The following is a 17,801-nucleotide window of genomic DNA, read 5'->3' as shown; positions in this document are numbered from 1 at the left end:
AAACACGTAGTAACGTTCTAGCTGCGGGTCCAGTGTTGACATTATGTAGGCCTAGCTGAGGCGACCCTGAAACCCAAGTTACGGCTCGATAGGTCATTTGGAGCCCGAGCAGCGACCTTAATTGGTGCTGAAAATAAAATAAAAATCTGTGTGTTGCTACGGGGTCCTTGAATGAGCTATTGGACAAACGTTAGGGTCCGTCTCTATGGGCTGAGGCGGTTTCAATGCACCTAGTCTTGCGACTTTTCTAAATGTCGTCATTTCCGTGATGGTCAAAATGAATTGAATTATTGCAAATGTACGAGGCTGTTTCTCTGTCTGAGAACCTTCTAGAGCCACAACTCACCGTGCACTATCGACTTGAGCTCTAGAACAGGTTTCTAAAGTTTCAGAGCTCTAGGTCTGACGGTTCTTTGGTAGTTTGAATAAAGTTAACTATTGCAGGCTCTGTCTCTAAGCCCCACACTGTCACTCCGTCCTTGCTGTGTGAGTTTATTTATTTGACATCAGATAGAAAACACAAGTTTCCAAAACTGTTAAAATAATGTCTGAGAATAACAGAACTGATATGGCAGGTGAGAACCTGAGGAAAATCCAACCAGGAAGTACTATTATTTTGAAAGGCTGTTTTCCATTGAAAGCCTATCCACCATACCAAGACTAAGGACCCAGTTCATGATCTCTGTGGCTTCCTCTACATTTGGCCAGTCTTTAGGCATTGTTTCAGGCTTTTACTCTGAAAAATGAGGGAGACAGCACATTCAATGAGTGGACAGTGGAAATTTCGAGACATGAGCCAAGCGTGTGATCGGGAGCCCGCCTTTCTTGTTTCTCCTTTTCTATTGACAAAGCTTTTTGTCTGGTTGAAATATTATTTATGACATAAACAACCCGAGGATTGATTTTAAACATCGTTTGACATGTTTCTACAAACTTTTATTGTACTTTTAAAAATCTTTTCGTCTGGACTTAGTGCCCGCACCTTGTGCATTTGGATTACTGGACTAAACGCGTGAACAAAAAGGAGGTTTGTGGTCATAAAGAGGGACATTATAGAACAAAACAAACATTTATTGTCTAACATGGAGACCTGGGAGTGCCACCAGATGAAGATCATCAAAGGTAAGTGATTCATTTTAATTTTATTTCTGACTTTTTTTACACTTCTCCTTGGTTGGAAAATGGCTGTATGGTTTTCTGTGACTAGGCGCTGACCTAACATAATCGTTTGGTGTGCTTTCGCCGTAAAGCCTTTTTGAAAATGGACACTGTGGTTGGATTTACAAGAAGTTTATCTTTAAAATGGTGTAGAATACTTGTTTGTTTGAGGAATTTTAATTATGGGATTTCTGTTTTGAATTGGTCGCTAGCGTCCCACTTGTACCAGAGAGGTTAAAGCACTTCCAGTTGACACAGGAAGCTGAAAGTGAACACATCCTCTAGGCTCTTACAGAATTCTGAATTTTAAGTATTAATGTTAAGAACTGACTGATTTACAGATGGTTGAATGAGTGTGTGAGATTTCAGAAAATCACAAGTCTCGCAGAGCTCCGAACCCGCCTTAATGGATTCGTCTGAACACGCCGCAACTGGATCTAACTTTTTTTGAAAAAAAACAAATTATTTGACCATCACACATTGTACGATTTCTCCTAAATTACGATAGATAAATGGCTGGATCTTTTTTCCTGACACCGTATGTTCATGTACTTTGACATGGAGTGGACAAATTGGCGCTCTATTTTCGTTTTGACTTTATAATCCCTGAAAAATGGCCTTAACTCAAAAAGCGTTGAGGCCTCGACGCCATCTTGTTTCTGGGCAAACAGCACATTAGTCCAAACCTATGCTCACCAAGTTTCGTCTTCGAAGCCTCTTCCGTTTAGGAGAAATGGCCATGTCGTGATTGGTGATGTTTTGTACATTTGCAATAAGATTCCATTCGCCATCTGGTGGAATTTTCTGGGAAAGCGGAAAAATTATAAATTTGAAAATTTTTATGAAACGGAAACCGATTGTCCGAGACTTCGTTTGATGACTTCCCAGAAGATCTGGCCCCGGTGCACAGCCCGCCGCCAGCGAATTTTAGAAATATTTGCGGACGTCTAGTAAGGGACCGTACATTTGTAATATGGAGATTCTCATCAATCATACAGCAAATGCCGAAAAGTGCCCTTCAGGTGTGTAAAGGAATTACAAAAGTCAGAAATGGCGATTTAAAATTAATCACTTACCTTTGAAGATCTTCATATGGTTGCAGTCACAAGAGTCCCAGCTACACAAATGTTTTGTTAGATAAGGTCACTCTTTATGTCCCAAAAACTCAGTTTGGTTGGCGCATTTTGTTCAGTAATCCACTGGCTCAAAGGCAGTCACGACATGCAGACGAATACATCCTAATAGTATCGGAAAAGTTGGTCAACATGTCAAACGATGCTTATAATTAATCCTCAGGTTGTCTATTGTCTAAATCGATAATATTTCAAACGGACAATAGCGTTTTCAATTGAAAGGAAAAATAACGAAGGCCGCGCAATCGGTCACGCATTCAAACCAGCTCTGCTTCTTTCTACAGTCCACTGAAAGTGAAAGAATGGTCTCATTCTTCTTCATTTTTCAGAAAACAAGCCTGAAACAATGACTAAAGACTGACATCTGACACATTCAGAGTGCTCACCTGGTGCCAGTGCATGGCTCTGCTGGAGATGATGCATCAGGGTTGGGGACAGACCAAAGGTATCAATCAGTTCTATTATTTTATGGAGGTTTACTGTCTCGTCTTTCCATATCTCATTTAGAGGGGGAAATTAGGCGCACAAACTACATACGGATCATATCGTAACATTTGATCACCCATCACAGGTCATCTGATGAGGAAGAGTAATCAATGGCTGTTTTGCGTCCTCTCTATGGTCCTCCTTCCAGTCTGATACCTGTAAGGTTGTCAGTAGCGGGCCAGGTCTGAGTGAAGCCTGTATGGGAAGGAGAAATATCTTCAATGTGGACTGCAGTAAAGCTGGTGAGCCTACATGGAGCTAAAGATGGGGATGGAGATCAAATATCTCCTTTTACAGACTACTGTAGCTCTCAGTTTTTGACTTCCTTGATCATGCAAGTGTTACCCTCTCACCACAGGCTCGGATGAATCCGCATGGGAATAATATAAGTAAATTAACAAAATGTAGTCGTTAGGGGGAAAAAGACACTAGTTATATTACTAATATATATAATGTATATACTTAAATCATAGATTACAGTTTCCAGAAAGTTCTCCCATGCAATACGAAAGTGACTCAAGGAAAATAAAACCACAAAAACCAAAAACTTAACCAGGCTTTTAATTGACTAAACTAAGTCCGATTACTTCACATGAATGTAAGGTCAAAATAATTAAGTAGACAGTACAGTAAATAATTAAACCAACCTCTCCAGTAGCCTGGTGGTTAGAGCATTGGGCCAGTAACCAGAAGGTTGCTAGATTGAATCCCGAACTGACAAGGTAAATCTGTCGTTTTGACCCTGAACAAGACAGTTAACCCACTGTTCCTAGGCCGTCATTGTAAATAAGAATTTGTTCTTAACTGACTTGCCTTGTGAAATAAATGATTGACAGGTTGTTTATTTGAAGCTTGCACATGAAAGCCACAAGTGTTTGATGCATTTACAAAATGATACATTTTATCTAAACGCACTACACTTTACTACGGCTGACAGGTTCGGTACACATCAATGCATTCTGTATTTGAAAGTAGGTTCTTTGAATTCTCGTACGAAAACTTTACCTAATGTCATTCATTAATAACTTAGTTACCATACCCGGTCTTAGTTTTTCTTTGACTTTTTTTATCTGCTTTGCTTTTCATATTGTATTAATGTATATGTTTTTATTATTAGAGCTCTTCTGTAAAAGATACTTTTGTCTCAGGATGACTCCCTGCTAAAATAGGCTCAACAGCAAAGACTGTAGTAAAACATAGCGTTTCTAATACATAGTTTTAACATTGTATTACACAATTAGTCATTGTAAGTTTTAAACACTAATGAAAGAATGGCAAGGACAACAATCGGAACTTAACTTAAACTTTAATACCATAAGGTGCATTGGAAGAATAAACACAGAAATGGCAATGACATATTGTACCTATAATTTTTAGTTGAGGCCATAAAAGCTCCTCCATCGTTTGACATGCAAGATGCTACTTGATTGGTCAATTCAGAAAGGTGGTAGGCCGTGTGTAAAATATGAATGACATTGAACATGGACTAGAGAAGATAAGCATGTCTGAGACAAACAAGCTTGCAGCTGTCTGTTAAGGAAGCGTTCAAATCATCAAAACAAGATTGTATGGTCCGGGAATATATGTGAAAAGATGCATCCAACTATTGTGAGAAACAGTTTTCATAAATGTATGAGTAGCATCTGGGGAAGTAGCCTAAGCTTTTTTTTTTTCTTGGTGAGAGAATATCACCAGCTGGCTGGTGTGTTTACGGATATTTTCAATCAATCCCTATCCCAGTCTGCTGTCACCACATGCTTCAAGATGGCCACTATTGTTCCGGTACCCAAGGCAACAATAACTGAACTAAATGACTACCGCCCCATAGCACTCACTTCTGTCATCATGAAGTGCTTTGAGAGACTAGTCAAGGATCAGATCACCTCCACCTTACCTGCCACCCTAGACCCACTTCAGTTTGCATACAACAGGTCCACAGACGATGCAAGAATGCTGTTCATTGACTGCAGTTCAGCATTCAACACCATAGTACCCTCCAAGCTCATCAAGCTGGAGACCCTGGGTCTCAACCCCGCCCTGTGCAATTGGGTCCTGGACTTTCTAATGGGCCGCCCCCGGTCGTGAATGTAAGAAACATCTCCACTTTGCTGACCCTCAACACTGGGGCCCCACAAGGGTGCGTTCTCAGCCCTCTCCTGTACTCCCTGTTCACCCATAACTGCGTGGCCATGCGCGCCTCCAACTCAATCAAGTTTGCAGACGACACAACAGTTGTGGGCACTCAGAGTTTGGTGTCAGGAAAACAACCTCTAACTCAACGTCAACAAAACAAAGGAGATGATCGTGGACTTCAGGAAACAGATGAGGGAGAACCCCACTATCCACATCGAAGGGACAGCAGTGGAGAAGGTGGAAAGTTTTTAAGTTCCTCGCCGTACACATCAGACAAACTGAAATGGTCCACCCACACAGACAGTGTGGGGAGAAAGCACAACAGCGCCTTTTCAACCTCAGGAGGCTGAAGCAATTGTTAACTCATTAACCTGGGGCACCATGGGAAAACTAGTTTTTATTGAGTTTCTATTTCCCAAATTAACTCAAAGAATATCAGAATATCGATTTGACAACAGCCGCTAATTAACCAGTTGCCTCTACCAATCTCATTCTGAACGTTGTATAGCTCGTGAATCTGCACAGCTTCAGGTCTCACCAATGAGTTCGTACCACACCAATCGTAGTTGAATATTTATTTACCAAAAAGCTAAAATGATGATAAAAGATAGACAAAACACATTATAGGCTATTGATTAGAGCGTAGTATAACGGGCCAGCACACTATGACGCGTGTTACCCACAATGGGGATTTCAAAAGAGAAAAAAGAAAGTACACGAGAAATATACATTTGAATGAATTTGTCAGCTATGCTATTCTAATATAATGATGTAATTACGTGGGGATGATCGCCGAGGATTCTCTGCGTGGGCTGTCCAGGCGGCTCGATGACACACTACTCCGGCGCACCTCTCTGGTCGTCCTCACGATGTCAGTGTCCTTTTGGCTTAGGAGTCTGTTCCCTCACCCTTTGCTCTGGAAGGGGTATTCTGAGGACAGACGGCTCTGTAGCTCAGAGCTCACAGCATAGATGGAGATGGAGGCTAGGTGGTTCAACTTGAATTCACCCGCTTGGACACAGCTACTCATCCGTAGCTTGGGTAGAAAATGTTTTTTTTGTCCTCAACCTTGCGTTGCGTTCTGGGTTCGTTGACCTTTTTAGACCTTGCTGCAGCTTGGGTCACGTAGTCTTCATGTAAATTCTATACTCACAGGTTTTATACCCTTGGGTCAGAAGTGGGCGTAACCGCCTTTAGGACAGTTCTCTGGGCGTACCAAGTTAATGAGGTAAGGTCTCGATTTTATTCAAATCCAATTTTACACAACTAACTTAACATTTCATCTTCCCCAAAACATTCTTTTTGATTTGGATATTTTCCGTACAATGTATAAACATCAAACATATACTAGGAAAACTCTTCACATTACAATGTTTTCGTAATAACGTCATCTATTAACCTTTTAATAACAAAACGAAAATGACATTTTCATATTCCATCTATTGTCATGACCACCATTGTGGCTGACGGAAACCATTTTTCCGAAGTCCCTTTATTTCATGTTTAATGTTCTGAGGCTGGTTCTCCATAGTGACAGGACAAAGGAATTTGTCTGTGGCCTGAGATTTACCAGGGGCGTGAGGGGTCATAAAACCCCCCCACATCTTCAGACCCCTAGATCTTTCCTCCTCTGTTGGGGTTGAGAGAGAATCTGTAGGGTTGTGGTCTCCTGTAACCTGACCTGGTCAGTTCAGTCATGACATCTCCTACACTCCCCTGCAGAGTTCTGTCTGTCACACATTTCTCAGTGGGGTGTCTTTTTATAAGAGGCAGAGAGACCAGAAAACAACTGTGGAACAATACTAAACCTCCTATAATTAATATATATATATATATATATATATATATATGTTAATCTGTAGTCTAGGACTCTATAAATGTAAGGAGGACAGGGTCTTATAATCCCTCCCCTTCTATTAATACAACATACGCATAATCAATTATTATAATACATCAAACATTTGGTACAGCCCCTATCATGACCCCTAGGTGAACTCCTGACACCTCATAAAGGTGTCTCATTCTGTGGCTAGACAACACAAATCCCAGGGCCAAAAGATTATAAGGAGAGGGGAGAGTGGAGGAGTTTGGGAAATGGAGTGCATAAAAGCACTTCTTTTACAGCAATTTATTATAATACTTATCATGGAGAGAAAAATGGTGCATATCCTTCTGAATCTGATTATTGGATGTAAAGCAATCATTGCACTCTTCTGTTATATTTGGGCAACGAGTTCTTAGTCAATAGATGTTTTTATACTGTAAAAACTATAAACACTTGTTTATTTACATTAAATATTTTATTTCAACACTTTGAATGGACTTAGTTTGCTTTGTATTGCATAAATTACATCACTCAGACTATAGACACATTTAACTGAATGTTTAACCCTTTAAATGTCTGTCACGTCTACTCCCCCTCTCCAGCTCTCGACGTGGGCGGTTTACTAACCACTGGTCCTGGCAATCACCATTACACATGCCTGGCATCATCATTACGCGCACCTGCGCCTCATTATAAGGCACACCTGGACTCACTACACTGATTACCTCCCCTATATCTGTCACTCCCTTGGCTCTATTCCCCAGGCAGTATTGGTTGTGTTTCATGTCCAGGCGCAACTTCTGTTTTGTATCGTTCTGTTTCTTTTATTATTAAACTCACCTCCTGCTTCTTGACTCCCAGTTTCTCCTTTACACTGTCTCTTCTGGAAAAACATAGAGCTCTACCAGGTGGTTGAGAAGTCAAAAGATGGTGATTAGAAATACCACATTAGAATGGCAATTTGCAAACACTGAACTGCAGCAACCCATAAGGATACAAATTATGGAAATTGGTGCAGGAGGGCTGGGGGAGTTAACCAATCAAGTTCAAATGAAGATTTGTGTCCACTGACAACATACTCTACCAGCCCGTTAAGAATAGGGTTAAAGGGATAAAGATTAACTGATTCTATGAATTATGTGTAATTTGGAATAATGTGAATTTATTTGCGAATAGAAACATATAGTCATATTGTAAAAAATTAAGTGAAACATGCAACTACAACAAAGCAAATTATTTCCCTAATATGAAGCAATAAAGGTCATGAACATGGCATCTTTGAACTGTAATACATCACAGAGGGAAACGTGTACGTCCCCTTTAAAAAATTGACACAATTATTTAGAGACAGATCAATAGGAGTTCTCTATAAACCAGTGACTAGTAGGACTGTCTGCCGTTAACGTACTCAATTCCAGTTAAACTTATCAACATTCAAGAGAAGATAACCAGGCAAATAATTTCCACGCATCTCACATCTGGGTCAACTGGGTCGTTAGACAGACAGATCAACGAAGATGATTCAGCTCTTCTGGTAGATTCTCATACTAAACCGACCCATGACAGTTATTCAAAGAGAATAAAAAACACATCACCATATCAAGTAAGTTTCTTTCTTCATTTATTACACAATGTATAGCCATTTTATTAGGATTAAATTGATTAGGCCTACTACATGTCCCATGTCCCCCCCTCCCCCCGGGGAAGGTCAAATCAGAACTACTTGTATTAACCCATACTTATACAGTAGGCATAATGTGTATAACAGCGTGTGTGTTGATTTTGAACAGGGGAGCCATGGCCGCGGATTTAGATATGGTGAACTTGTTGGTCCTTGCTGGTGCAACGTTGGCCATTCCTATTCTGTCTTTTGTGGCCTCTTTTCTCCTCTGGCCCTCAGCCCTCATCAAAATATATTACTGGTAAGGTATAGTGCCGTATTTCACTCTTGTGTGGTGTCGAATTCTTAGACAGTTTTATGGATTAGAAAGGAAGGTTGCTAAAGGGAGAGATTGTTTTTTTTGTACCCTTTTCACCTCCTTTAGACATCTGCATAAAAGAGATCCCACCCACCACTGAATAAACTGCACTATAATAGTAGAAAAGCTTGATTCTAGCCTTCAGTCCCCCTATAACCACATCCTGTGCTACACCACAGTCAGATTCACGTCTCTTTTTCCTGCTCAGGTGCAACATGCAGCATGAGCCATAACAACGCTCTAAAGACATTCTTGCTAAAAGGGAAATCCAAAATAGAAACAGTAAAAGAGCAGACCACTCATCTCTCTCTACATGTTGCAGAGAGACTCAGAAAGAGAAACAGTATTTATCAATTCCTCAATAGGTACTGGAGGAGGACCCTGGGTCTACAGGTGCGCTATGCAGACTGTGGGGGATACCGCTTCTGTTACTCTTACAGAGGGAAGCCGGGGTTCAGACCATCCATCCTCATGCTACATGGTTTCTCTGCTCACAAAGACACATGGCTCACTATGGTCAAGGTAACATAATCCATAAATCACCTAGTATGATGTGGGCTGGTAAAGTAGTTGTGGACAAAGGTAGGTTTATCTTTACTACTGTAATAGTAAGTATTAGCGTGTATAGTTGATTCCCATAAAAGGGTAAATATCAAGTTTTGTGACATGTATCTATGGCATGTAGTATCTACCCAAACACCTGCACATACTGTGCGTGGATATGCCTGGCCATGAGGGAACCACTCGTACCAACTCAGAGGACTATTCCATCCAGGGCCAGGTCAAGAGGATTCATCAGGTGGGTCTTGGTCCTGTCACCACATCGGAACAACATATGCTCACCCAATACACAGCATGAAAGATCATCAAAGATGCATTGGTGACCACGAATGGGGACAAGAAGAGTTGTCTTAAGTTATGTCACAATAAATAACCACGAGTCGTAGCATCAGAGTTTCTATGTTGTACTCCTTATGCAGTTTGTGGAGAACGTTCGACTGAACAGGAAGCCCTTCCATCTGGTCGGGACCTCCATGGGGGGCAATGTGGCAGGAGTGTACGCAGCCAGCTTCCCCTCCGAAATCTGTAGCATCACCCTTATCTGTCCAGCAGGTCAGTCACACATTATCACAATATTGCGATATCACTGTGTGTGAGTGAGAGAGGGAGAGATTCAGGGAAAAAAATCAGTCTCTGATCAGAAAAAAAGTATCAATATGTCTTCACCCCCTAGGTATACGATACCCCTGTGAGACAAAATTTGACAATCATCTGCAGGACCTTGAGCACAGCCATTACACTCTGAGCATCCCACTGATTCCGTCCACACCAGAGGAGATGGAGGATATGCTCAGGCTTTGCTCCCATGTCCGCTTTAAGATCCCTCAACAGGTGGAGTAATCAGACTGATCCATAGGTCTAGGCCTACTTTATTTAAAAAATATATATATATATTTTTTTTTACCCCTCCCCCACCATTTTCCTTGATGACAGTGTTGTGCACTCTTGGCATTCCCGAGTGGCGCAGCAGTCTAAGGGGGGTTAGGGGAAGGCTGTCATTGTAAAATAAGCATTTTTTCTTAACTGGCTTGCCTAGTCAAATAAAGGTACATTTGTACTTATTTATCTCAACCAGTTTCATGAGGTAGTCACCTGGAATGCATTTTAATTAACAGGTGTACCTTGTTAAAAGTTAATTTGTGGAATTTATTTCCTTCTTAATGTGTTTGAGCCAATCAGTTGTGTTGTGACAAGGTAGGGGTGGTATACAGAAGATAGCCCTATTTGGTAAAAGACCAAGTCCATATTATGGCAAGAACAGCTCAAATAAGCAAAGAGAAACGACAGTAAATCATTACTTTAAGACATGTTGGTCAGTCAATCAGACTGTTAAACAGCCATCACTAACATTGAGTGGCTGCTGCCAACATACTGACTCAAGTCTCTAGACACTTTAATAATAAAAAATTGGATATAATAAATGTATCACTAGTCACTTTAAACAATGCCACTTTATATAATGTTCACATACCCTACATTACTCATCTCATATGTATATACTGTACTCTATACCATCTACTGCATCCTGCCTATGCCGTTCGGCCATCGCTCATCCATATATTTATATGTACATATTATTATTCATTCCTTTGCACTTGTGTGTAAAGTAGTTGTTGTGAAATTGTTAGATTACTTGTTAGATATTACTGCATGGTCGGAACTAGAAGCACAAGCATTTTGCTACACTCGCATTAACATCTGCTAATCATGTGTAATACAATTTGATTTGATTTGATATGAAGCTGGTTGAGAGAATGCCAAGAGTGTGCAAAGCTGTCATCAAGGAAAAGGGTGGCTATTTGAAGAATCTCAAATCTCAAATATATTTTTATTTGTTTAACACTTTTTTGGTTACTACATGATTCCATATGTGTTATTTCATAGTTTTGATGTCTTTGCTATTATTCTAGAATGTAAAAAATAGTAAAAATAAATAGAAATCCTTGAATGAGTAAGTGTTCTAAAACTTTTGACCGGTAGTGTACTTATTTCCCCACTTACCATAATGATACCCAAGTTTCAATTATACTTACCACAACCAATGTTTGTAAACTTAGCATTAAAAAGCACCATGATTATTAAGTGTCCATATAGCTTACCATAATATTTGCACTGTTAAGCATACTGTTGCTGCAACGGTGTAAACCTCCAATTGTCCTAATATTCCACCCACTACAACCTCCCCCCATATCTAGCTTGGTCTGTTGTCAATAAAAACATCAGACCATCTCCTTGACTCATGACGCACCTTTGCGTCCTAAGGCAAACCCTCGGCTACCAATTGGTGTAGGCCAGAGGGAATTATGGGCAGTCCTATGATAACATAATTCAATACTGCCACCCTTCACTCACACTTTCAAAGCGCTATAGGTCTATTGCATATCTATGAGGGTGCTTTTTAAGAGAACTAACCAAATAAAATGGAAAACAGTCAGAAAAAAAATGCAAAGGCTTTAGGCCTTCTAGTGCTGAGCGATTAACTGACATTTCGTAATTATTATTTTTTGATTATTAAACAACTAATTGACAGATTTCGGTTCAAGTATTTTAATTTAATTTAGTTTGTTTTTTGGTGATACCAACACGCTGTTTCTCTGGAGAGAAATCAATTCATTCGAGAGCAGAAGCAAGTCAAGAACTATGTGGGACGCTGGGCCGAGGGAGTTGTAGTTTTCATTAAGCAAATGTTCAACCTAGTTTAGCGCAGAAACATGTTAATTAACTACAATGACCATAATCCATTGCACCTGTTCTATCCGGCTCAGACAGACGGATACACTTTTACGTCTGCTTCATTAGATACACACAGACTACAGAGAGGAATGTACACAACACAAAGAGGAGAGGGATAGAGAAAGTATGCCTTATCTACTTGAAGAACTAGTCAAATTATTTTGTCAGACAGCTTTGCAGCATACTTAGGCAGGCTAGCCTAGCTAAATAGGATGACTAAAGACAGTATAGAATGGGGAGCACAGAGATGACGTTAGATTATCTGTCTGGCTGGCTGCTACTGCCTGAGAAGAGATTAAATTATGACTTTAAGGAATGAAAAATAATAAAGTCATCAAATAAAAACGAAGTAATATACACAACCAAAATATTTAATTATTTCATAGTAATTTTCTATTGATATTTACCCAATGTGGAGCTGACAGAGACAATGGAATATTTTCAATGTTTTGGCAATTGAATGTTCACTATTTTGGGCTTTAGAATTTGCATTAAAAGCTCTGAAATCATAAATAAAAAGAATTGAACCAAAACCGAACAGAACTCAAAAAACATTCATCGTTAAGCATTAAGGCCTACCTAATGTTCCTCTTTCATATGCCTACAAATAGAAAAATGATATCAGACTGTTGTTATTTTTTGCTTTCATATGTTAGATTCTTCAAGGACTGGTGGATGTTCGGCTTCCACACAATGATTTTTATCAAGAAGGTCTGTCTCTGTTCTATTCCTTTGTCTCATAGCCAAATGTTTTGAGGTATTTTTCTCTGTATGAATATTTGTCATATCTATGACAAATAGATATTAAATATTAAATATTATAAGATAGTCGCAGGTCATAGGTCATAATCGCAGATGTTGGGTTGCTCATTTTGACAAGGTTTGCTAAATCTAGAATCTCTCCACAGTTTTCATGGAGATATTGGGTGAGAACTCCAGATACGCCCTACAGGAAAATTTGCAGCTGATTACTGCCCCTTTGCAAGTCATTTGGGGCAAACAGGACCAGGTAAATACACCAAAAGCCAGAAGGCTTATGCATCCAAATTAAACAATATTAGGAGAGGGATTATGCATCTGATGTTGACAGTTACCTGCCTTCCCATGATCCTCTATAGCTCAGTTGGAAGAGCATGGCTCTTGCAATGTCAGGATAGTGGGTTCAATTTCCAGGACCACCCATATGTCAAAATTGGATAAAAGCATCTGCTAAATAGCATATATTATCATATGACCCTCCATGTTTTCATAATAGTATCAAAAAGAAAGGATGCTATAAATAAGAGTAACCTTATAGCTGCTCTCTTCTCCAGGTGGTGGATGTCTCTGGAGCTGTGGTAGTGGCGGAGGCCTTGCCCGGTTGCAGGGTGGACCTGTTAGAGAACTGTGGCCACTCTGTGGTGATGGAGAGGCCTCGCCGGACAGCCAAACTCATCATGGAGTTTATTATCTCCCTGGGTACCACCAGCGGAACCATTAAGAAGCGCTCCTGAGAAATACATTCTTTATGGAAATTTTATTATTTAGTCAAGTATTTTATTTTGGTTTAACGATCAACTATTTACTGTAAACTCTTAATTTTTCAGATTCAGGAATTTTTTTCACCCATGTAATATCTTGGTCAAATATGTTGTTTTCCTCTTCCTGCAATGTTTGATCACATTTGACTAAATTATTAAACCCTGCCTGTGTCTAATTGAATTGATTTTCATCAAACTATGCTGATGGAATGTTTGTAGCTAGCCTATGTGCATAAAATAAAGAATACTTCCATCTCTTTTCTATCATCACTCAAAATATGTGTTTTAATCTAGTCACTGTAGATGTATTTATGTATGTGTTTGTTGTTAATTTGACCAAAACAAAATTTGTTTTAATACAGTCACCGTAGATGTATTTGTGTGTGTGTTTGATGTTTATTTGATCAAACGTACACATTCATGTTTAAAAAAGTGAGAGCTCTGTAATTTTCGTGAATTAGCGTCAACCCCGCATAAGAATTTGGTTGTCCATTTGTTCAGCTGGCTAGTTTTGCTGCAGCCTGGTTTTTACTATTTACCAAAGCCACAAAGTGGCTATATCGAAAACAAATCATAAACCAGAATGTGCTTTTTGGTGTTAATTTAAGGTCAGGGTTAGGCATAAGGTTAGCAGTGTGGTTAAGATCAGGGTTATGGTAAGAGTTAGGTTTTAAATCAGATTTTAAGAATATCAATTGTAGGAATAGGCGGGGTTTATGATTTTGTGGTTGTGGTAACTAATGACTACCCTGTAGCCTGGGCATCGGGAACAGTGGTCGGACACCATTCATCACCTTGCAGCCAACATTGATGAGAGCAAAAATATAAGTCTAGATAGCTTTTAAACGAACATGTAGAATCGATGAAATAATAAGGGTAACCTTTCACATACAGGTATGTTTTTTTTAATGTTATCGACCACTTTAGATAGCACAAATTACAGCTGTTATATTTAGCTAACTAGCTAGCTAGCTAACAGTAGCTAATGGCACGTTGGTTGTCTCAAAATACACTAGACGAGCATGTCAAAATAAGCCTTTGCTATGCAATTTCAAACGAGTGTTTAATACAGTGTGTTTAATACAATGCCATAGATCGTTAGCTAACTCTCCAAATCGTTGCTCTTGATGTCTACGTTGCCAATTACGCTGCCTACTAGCAGCTAGCCAGTTGATGAAGTGGGGATGCGCATCTGCATCCGTGCTCTGGCTGGACGTGTTTTTCTGCATCAATGGCGTCACACTGTAGTACGTGTGTTAATGGTGCAATGTATATTACTGTGTTCTCATTTCTCTCTGTACTAACAGGTCACATCAACAGTACTGTAGGTAGTTATTTAGCTTTGCAAAACATATTTTCATTCTCATAGTCTGTCATTCTTAGCTTCATTTTGGGAAATCACTAAATTGGCCTCAGTCTGTCCACACATTGAAATGCCTGAAAATCACAACATTATAAATTCCCTGCTAATTCGAAGGTTCAAAGGCATCTGTGATGGGTATCTAACAATAACTCTGCTCAGGATTTGTCCCACCTCAAGCTGATCAATATGTAAGTCGATTCTCTTGTTGAGTGAATCATGATCATTGATTCTATGAATAAACTCTCACAGATGTTTATTCTTAAGCAAATCGTGAATTGACAGGTGCAGTTCGGAGCTTGTTTTGCAGTCTTTGACCAATCCAACTCACCTGACTTTGCTGAACACACCCGTGTCAATATGATTACATTTTTATCTTGTTTTCCCAGGTGATATTGAAGACCAGACATACTGCACTAAGTTTCTGATCATATCAGCAGCCTTTCTGGGTTTGATCTTGAAGTGGGCTTTTCTGTTTACAAATGGAGAATGGAGACTGGGGCCATAGGGTATGTAACACAGGACAACCTGAAGTCAAGGCTACCTTAAAATTCAGTGCAGATTAAGAGTAATGTTGGTGGCTACTGAGATGAGTATGTTGACCAGTACCACAGTGGTTAGAATGAAATATGTTTGATGCATTGCCAGATGTTTTTGTTCATCATATCTTGCTGTTGATGCTGTTGTTTCTTGATTTATTCATATAGCTATATTCATGTTCTTGTCTAATTCCACAATGCTAATGTATTATTTGTCAATTTCTCACTCTATAGATGACTAACCCAGTGACCTTGAATGTGGGGGGCCACCTGTACACCACCTCCCTATCAACCCTGCAGCGGTACCCAGACTCCATGCTGGGCGCCATGTTCCGTGGGGATTTTCCCACAACGCGGGACGCCCAGGGAAACTACTTCATCGACCGCGATGGGACGCTCTTCCGGTACGTGCTGAACTTCCTACGTACGTCCGAGCTCACACTCCCTGTGGACTTCACTGAAACTGACCTCCTGAGGAAGGAGGCGGATTTCTACTTGATCGAACCGTTGATCCATTGCCTCAATGAACCCAAGCCGCTCTACCCTCTGGACATCTTTGAGCAGGTGGTGGAGCTGTCCAGCACACGGAAACTATCCAAGTATTCAAACCCAGTGGCTGTCATTATCACACAGCTCACCATAACAACCAAGGTGCAAGCCCTGCTGGAGGGCATCTGCAAAAATTTCACCAAGTGGAACAAACACATGATGGACACAAGAGACTTTCAGGTGTCCTTCACTTTTGGACCGTGTGACTACCACCAGGAAGTGACCCTCAGGGTTCACCTAATGGACTACATCATGAAGCAGGGCTTCACCATCCGGAACACTCGAGTGCATCACATGAGCGAGCGAGCCAATGAGAATACAGTGGAGCACCACTGGACATTCTGCAGACCGGCTCGCAAAGTAGAAGACTGACTGTGCCACAGCTGTAGTCTATGGAGTCACGTCCATACAGTTTTCATCATCGTCGCTCTCAAACATATTGGCAACATATTGACATTATTATGGTATTGTTGAAAGAAAAAAAGAAAAGCTGGTTGGTCTGCTTGTAATGAGATTTCATTGCCATGATGATACGAAATCACTGTGTATAAGACAATATCCTATAATAGGTTCGTCCTTCACAATGGAAGAGAGAAGGTGCAAATAAAAAGTGATAGATTCATGCCCTAATACTATAAACACACTTTGATCATGAAAATAAAATGATGCATAATAATCAACAGTTCTTCTGTAAATATATGGATACATCTGTCTTATCTGAATGTTAACATTGTTGTCTGTTTAGGCATAAATTGCATATGGTTATGATATCTGCATGGTGCAATTGAGAATCCAGGCATTATTGCATGTTCAATATGAAGTATTATATTTCAACATTCTAGAGCTCATGTCATCAGTGATGTAGTTGGTCTTAGAGCTGGGGGATATGGACAAAAAAACATATCACAATAAATTGCCTGAATTGATGCAATAATGATAAATAGCAAGATAAGTTTATAACCATGTGCACCACCATTTAAACATATATCCTTTAAACTACTACTACTACTACTACTAGTTTAATGGTTGAACCATCAATTGTCCCATTAACAATCACCCATATTAGCAAACTTATTTCATTTCAATCGTCACATTTCTCTAGTATAGGCCACTTATTTGATCAAATTAGATTTCTTGTAATGAACGATATCAGTAAAATGCTTGCGATAAGTGGTCGGTGTCGATCATTGACTAAAATACAGTAGAATAGAATACAGTATATACATATGAGATGAGTAAATCAGTATGTTAACATAATTCAAGTGACGAGTGTTCCATTATTAAAGTGGCTAGTAATTCAGTAATCCATGTCTATGGATATAGGGCAGCAGCCTCTAAGGTGCAGGGTTGAGTAACTGGGTGGTAGCTGGCTAGTGAATGCTATTTAACAGTTTGATGGCCTTGAGATAGAAGCTGTTTTTCGGTCCCAGGTTTGAAGCACCTGTACTGACCTCGCCTTCTGGATGATAGCGGGGGGAACAGGCCGTGGCTTGGGTGGTTGATGTCCTTGATGATCTTTTTGGCCTTCCTGTGACATCGGGTACTGTAGGTGCCTTGGAGGGCAGGCAGTGTACCCCCGGTAATGCGTTGGGCAGACCGCACCACCCTCTAGAGAGCCCTGTGGTTGCGGGCGGTGCAGTTCCCGTACCAGGCGTTGATACAGCCCGACAGGATGCTCTCAATTGTACATCCATACAAGTTTGTGAGGGTCTTAGGAGCCAAGGCAAATTTCTTCAGCCTCCTGCGGTTGAAGAGGCGTTGTTGTGCCTTCTTCACCACAGTCTGTGTGGGTGGACCATTTCAGATTGTCAGTGATGTGTATGCC

General features: G+C 40.2%; 2 protein-coding genes and 1 long non-coding RNA gene across 5 annotated transcripts; all 3 read left to right on the top strand.

Annotated features, from left to right (window-relative positions):
- Positions 1–5,832: 5,832 nt before the first annotated feature.
- LOC149976952 (uncharacterized) lies at positions 5,833–7,589 on the top strand. The gene is made up of 2 exons (XR_016487572.1): positions 5,833–6,138; positions 7,338–7,589. It is a non-coding gene; the product is annotated as an uncharacterized LOC149976952 (long non-coding RNA).
- Positions 7,590–8,084: 495 nt separating this feature from the next.
- abhd6b (abhydrolase domain containing 6, acylglycerol lipase b) lies at positions 8,085–13,786 on the top strand. Of its 2 annotated transcripts, XM_021566830.3 has the most exons (9): positions 8,085–8,338; positions 8,526–8,657; positions 9,080–9,236; positions 9,400–9,513; positions 9,695–9,827; positions 9,949–10,106; positions 12,665–12,719; positions 12,917–13,017; positions 13,322–13,786. In XM_021566830.3, the coding sequence occupies exons 2-9, from the start codon at positions 8,533–8,535 to the stop codon at positions 13,499–13,501; spliced, it is 1,023 nt and encodes a 340-aa protein (XP_021422505.2). In that variant the 5' UTR covers positions 8,085–8,338; positions 8,526–8,532; the 3' UTR covers positions 13,502–13,786. The 2 variants fall into 2 exon arrangements, with proteins under 2 accessions (XP_021422505.2, XP_090059841.1); XM_090203715.1 differs by lacking the exons at positions 8,085–8,338; positions 8,526–8,657 and having other exon boundaries at positions 8,815–9,236.
- Positions 13,787–14,023: 237 nt separating this feature from the next.
- Positions 14,024–16,917, top strand: kctd6b (potassium channel tetramerization domain containing 6b). Of its 2 annotated transcripts, XM_021566826.3 has the most exons (3): positions 14,024–14,422; positions 15,278–15,397; positions 15,662–16,917. In XM_021566826.3, the coding sequence occupies exons 2-3, from the start codon at positions 15,371–15,373 to the stop codon at positions 16,346–16,348; spliced, it is 714 nt and encodes a 237-aa protein (XP_021422501.1). In that variant the 5' UTR covers positions 14,024–14,422; positions 15,278–15,370; the 3' UTR covers positions 16,349–16,917. The 2 variants fall into 2 exon arrangements, with proteins under 2 accessions (XP_021422501.1, XP_021422502.1); XM_021566827.3 differs by lacking the exon at positions 15,278–15,397 and having other exon boundaries at positions 14,271–14,422.
- Positions 16,918–17,801: the final 884 nt, after the last annotated feature.

This window comes from Oncorhynchus mykiss, chromosome 16, assembly GCF_057628025.1.
Source record: "Oncorhynchus mykiss isolate SJ-2025 chromosome 16, ASM5762802v1, whole genome shotgun sequence".
Classification (NCBI taxonomy): domain Eukaryota; kingdom Metazoa; phylum Chordata; class Actinopteri; order Salmoniformes; family Salmonidae; genus Oncorhynchus; species Oncorhynchus mykiss.
Note: the sequence above shows the minus strand (reverse complement) of the source record. Positions and strands in the feature narration are given on the sequence as shown.